Source organism: Epinephelus moara, chromosome 11, assembly GCF_006386435.1.
Source record: "Epinephelus moara isolate mb chromosome 11, YSFRI_EMoa_1.0, whole genome shotgun sequence".
NCBI lineage: Eukaryota > Metazoa > Chordata > Actinopteri > Perciformes > Serranidae > Epinephelus > Epinephelus moara.
The window spans coordinates 32,821,272-32,825,812 of record NC_065516.1 but is presented as its reverse complement, the minus strand read 5'-3'; the positions used below and the strand labels follow the sequence as shown (position 1 = coordinate 32,825,812).

The 4,541-nt window shown below is 44.9% G+C and overlaps 1 protein-coding gene across 8 annotated transcripts in view; it reads right to left on the bottom strand.

The window, feature by feature from the left end:
* Positions 1–4,541, bottom strand: part of LOC126398118 (microtubule-associated protein 4) — a 162,049-nt gene that overhangs the window by 11,676 nt on the left and 145,832 nt on the right. For all 8 annotated transcript variants that reach the window (XM_050057335.1, XM_050057334.1, XM_050057337.1 and 5 more), the window contains 2 exons: positions 1,533–1,834; positions 1,023–1,079 (listed from right to left, as the gene is read on the bottom strand). In XM_050057335.1, the coding sequence (XP_049913292.1) occupies positions 1,023–1,079; positions 1,533–1,834 (359 nt within the window). The remainder of the gene's footprint in view (positions 1–1,022; positions 1,080–1,532; positions 1,835–4,541) is intronic.

Genomic DNA, 4,541 nt, shown 5'->3' with positions numbered 1-4,541 from the left:
ACGATATGAGGCGGTCTTTGTGGAAAAAAAGCTTGTTTAGTGGACTAACTTTGCACTTGAAGGTTGCCCGTTCACTTACGTTTTAACAGGTCTGATGCTACTATGCGCCCCGGCTGTATCTAGGCTAACGGCTAACATGCTAACTATTATTTTTATGTCACTAGTCACTTAAAACAAATTTAGCACGATAGGAGACAGGTTGAAATAAACCGAAATTTCCCTTTAAATCACTGATTTTGCAGGGTTGTTAGTGCAGCATGTACATCTGTTGAAAAGTATATGGCTGGTCTCAGGGTAAGAACACCTTTAGAGTTTAAAGTTATACATTTTAACAGACTTAACGCCCTCTGTTTGCTGAGCATCACCCTGAAAGTAGCAGAAAAGCTGCAGTTTGCCTCAAATGAAACCACCTTGCATTTTAAGATTAATGGAGCCAATGTTCTATCCTCAATAACCACTGCTGAGAAGTGAAACCAGGCTAGAGTGTAGGGTGGTGATTACATTACATAGGAACACTGAGTCAGCTTTCTTTGATTTCTAACATCATTTTTCATAACTCAGTGTAATTCCAACAGTCAGGAGTGAATCCCAAGAGAAACTACAACCTTGGTTTAGGTTAATTACCATCCAAAACAACTTACTTGCAAAATATGAAGCTAGAAATCATCAATCATTTATCACTCACCGTGACTGTTTAAATTCTTCAGAGGCACGTCTGTATTTCTGTCTGAATATAAGTTGAGAATGGACGTGATGACTATGATCGAGTGACTGAATGGGTTTGAAAATGTGACACAATAAGATGCTGTGAGTGCTTTTATTACTCAAAAGACTCTAGTAATGTTTTTGGCTTTGTGTTCCTCAGAAGTGCAATTCATTAACAGCAAACAAAAATTATGAGCTGAAAAAAAAAGCAAAAATAAACAGTAAAACATGTCAGAACAGAAAAGACAGAGAGAAGAAGAGGAGAGGAGTGAGGTAGAGTATGTGGTGATGGTGGGGAGGATGGCGGGGGGACTCACTTTGCCCTGGCTTGTGTCTTTGGAGGCCACGCCCCTGCTCTGAGAGGCAGATGACACCTGGGGAGACAAGCCGACCCCAGGTCAACAACAACACTTTATAACAACACACGGGAAGAGGAGGTGTGCAGGAGGAGGTGCAATGATATGTGTGAGGGTGGAGGATGAAAGGTAGAAACAGAAAGCTCAGAGAATGTGTAAAATTATAGTAAATACACATGCAGAGGAGTGAGTAAGAAATCTAAAGCCAAGCCAATGAACGGACCCAAAGACAATGAGAGAAGACAGAGAAACGTGTGGACTGTACTGGAGCTGGTGAGGTGAAGGAACAGACAATGTTGTGCTGAAATGTTGATTGTTGGTTATATTTGTACTAGAGCTCAGAAGAAGTTTGAAGAGTAAGTGAGGAGCCACATTTCCTGTTAGTTGACGGGCGGCCAGTGTCCGAACATACATGCTGTCAAAAGCCCAACACCCGTCTGGAGGTACGAAAGCTGCAGACGAAGCACCTACCTTCCCTCCTCCGGGCTGGTGCTTCATGTTGTCCGTAGAGCCGATCTTAGAGCGGACATTGCGGATGTCGGGGGCCGGTGCTGTGTTGGGGCGAGCGGTGGTCCTAGAGGTGGCGGTGGTGGTGGTGTTGGTGGTTGAGGAAGTGGCCCGGGAGGTGCGGGGCACCATGGGCTTCTTCTCTGGTGCTGTGCCAGTGGTGGAGGAGGGCGTGGCCGGTTTGGCTGCCGTGGTTCGAGTGCGTGACGCAGCAGTGGTGGAAGCAGTGCTGCGGGTGGTGGTGGTCTTGGGCTTGGTGGAGTCGGCTGGGAAAGAGAGACAGAGAGAGGACGTTATTCAGAGCTTGACACTGTTTCATTTTTCATTGCCGTCATGTTTCAACAGTTGCCCAGAATGGACAAGTTAAATACCGGCCAGATAGTGAAACTGCTTTATTTTGTTATTTTACCAGTTCAAATCACTGGGTCCGTTTGTTCTGGAGAGAAAGTGACCTTTGTGGATAATTCGGCTCCTGGTAAAAACCTCCTGAACGATGAACCCTGAAGTAGTGATGGCCAAATGAAGCCTCATGAATCATTTTCTTTATTTTCTGAGCCCACTAGATGGCGCTCATGGTTTAAAGAGAGAGGCGCAAAGAATGGCAATTCAGTGTGCTTTCAACCCTTTGTTGAACAAAAAGCGCCATCTAGTGGGCTCAGAAAATAAAGAAAATGCTTCATGAGGCTTCATTTGGCCATCACTACCCTGAAGGAAATCTAACCAGGCGAAGTTTCAACTGGTTGCCATCAAAACCCACTAAATCTTACTCACTTCGCCTTGAAAGGCCCAGAAATACCAAACCGACATCAAAGAACTAGTGGTGACAAAGCCCGACTGTTGTGGCTCCTCATGTCACCTGTGTTTGGCCAAAACGTCGCACTTGAACACATTGCAAAGGCTACAGTTAACGGCCAACCAGCACAGACGGTCTGCACCTGAGAGAAGAAATAACGCCTCACACCAGCAGGTGGCAGTAATCTGTATTCAATAATCAAAGAGGGATACCAGAAGACCAACAGGACGGATTCAAGACACTAGTTAGCCAGTTAGCACATTAACAATTACGTGAACAATTACGAGCTGTTACTGCTGAAGCGATCAAGGGCTAAACTGTAAATAGACTTGCACTTGTACAGCGTTTTTCTAGTCTCCCGACCACTCAAGGTGCTTTCACACTTCATGTCACATTCACTCATTCGCCATCGAGAGTTGTTGGACTTGGGAGCAAAACAGAGCGAGAAAGCAGGGAGACAAAACAGGCATAGAGGGATCATCTTCTATCATCCAACTACTGAATCACTTAGCATCAAACCTACACTAGTCTTTTAACCTTACTTGTGTATGTTTGTGTTAACGTGCAGCTGAACAGGTGTACCTAATAAAGTGGCTATGTTAGGGGTCATTCCTTCCTCAGCTTCTCACAGTCACATTCTGTTGAAACAATACCTTTCAAACAGTTTATACGTTTATCTCCTTCTGGTTTCAGTGAATACATTCCAGCATCCTACAGTTCAGCATGCTGAGCCACGCTGCACTTCAAATCTGTCAATTCATACACACTTTGCTCTGTGTCAGCTTTTTCTTCAGAGTGCTGCATGCTGAACCTTGTGTCATGCTGTCAATCCTCCCTGAGAGCCTTTGGTATATCTCCAGCTCCTGTTAAGGCATGTTTAATTGAGGAAATCCTCCCGCTGTATCAGCAAGAGCTGAAAACTCCTGTCAACAGCGAAGGGACAGTAATCCACTGACTGCTGTGGTGAAGGTTTTTAACTCTCCGGGGCCTTTTAGCAATAAAGCCTCCCCCCTCTTGCTCTCCGTCTACCAGCCTGCCCAGCATTGTCATGCTTGGACAGTGTGTGTTGCGGTGTCACACTCCTGCTGACAGCTCTCCTGTTGCCAAAATGTAAACTAATCTGTCGACAGGAGGGGTAAAGCTGTTACTGTGTAGGAAGAGGGAGACGGGAGGCAAAACTGAGGAACGGATTACAGAAGAGGAGAGTGAAGAAGAAAGAGGACAGAAATATATGCAGAAAGCAAAAGCACAGAGGGAGGGAGAGCGCTGCAGTGTCAGGTCAGACAGTAGCTGGAAATAATGGCACCAGTTAGGATTATATTAAATACTAAATTCTGGCTACCAAGTAAAAGCTGCCTGTAAAACCTGAAATACGAGAATTAACGCCTTGTGGTTGAATGCCTCCGCCAAGCAGTCAAGTTGCACTTTACATCCGTGTCTGTTGAAACTCATGTGTATCCATGACAGTAGACAATACTTCAAATGTGGATGTTGCTGTGAAGAAGCTACACACACAAGACAATGAATATAAAGTGGAACTTTGCTGATATTGAACCAGCTGTGTGGCATCGCAGTGTGTGCAGATGAACGGTGTTTGGCTTCACCCTGTGCCGCTGCCAGCACCTGGACCTCCACCTCCAGGGGAAGACAAACAACATTCATCTGCGCACACTGTGATGACACACAGCTGGTTCAATATCAGCAAAGTTTCCCTGCTTCCCTTCACTGGTTCCTGTACAGCAGGGTCGGTCTTTGTTTCACTGTTACAATCATTAAAAAGCAAAAGCAGCATGTGTATACATTCAGTAGGCTATATCTTCAGTAGCTAGCTGGCTAACCCTAGTGATGGCCAAATGAAGCCTCATGAAGCATTTTCTTTATTTTCTGAGCCCACTAGATGGCGCTTTTTGATCAAGAAAAGGTTGAAAGCACACTGAATTGCCATTCTTTGAGCCTCTCTCTTCAAAACATGATCTCCATCTAGTGGGCTCATAAAATAAAGAAAACACTTCATTAGGCTTCATTTGGCCATCACTAGCTAACCCTATATCTTCCGGGTTTGATTTTGGTTTTGGAGCAGGGAAGAAACGTATCTTTTTCCAACCTTTTCAGGTAACAAGTATCATTAATACACGACGTGCCCCAGGCACAACATTTAGCTCCAAATCCACAAAACCAGC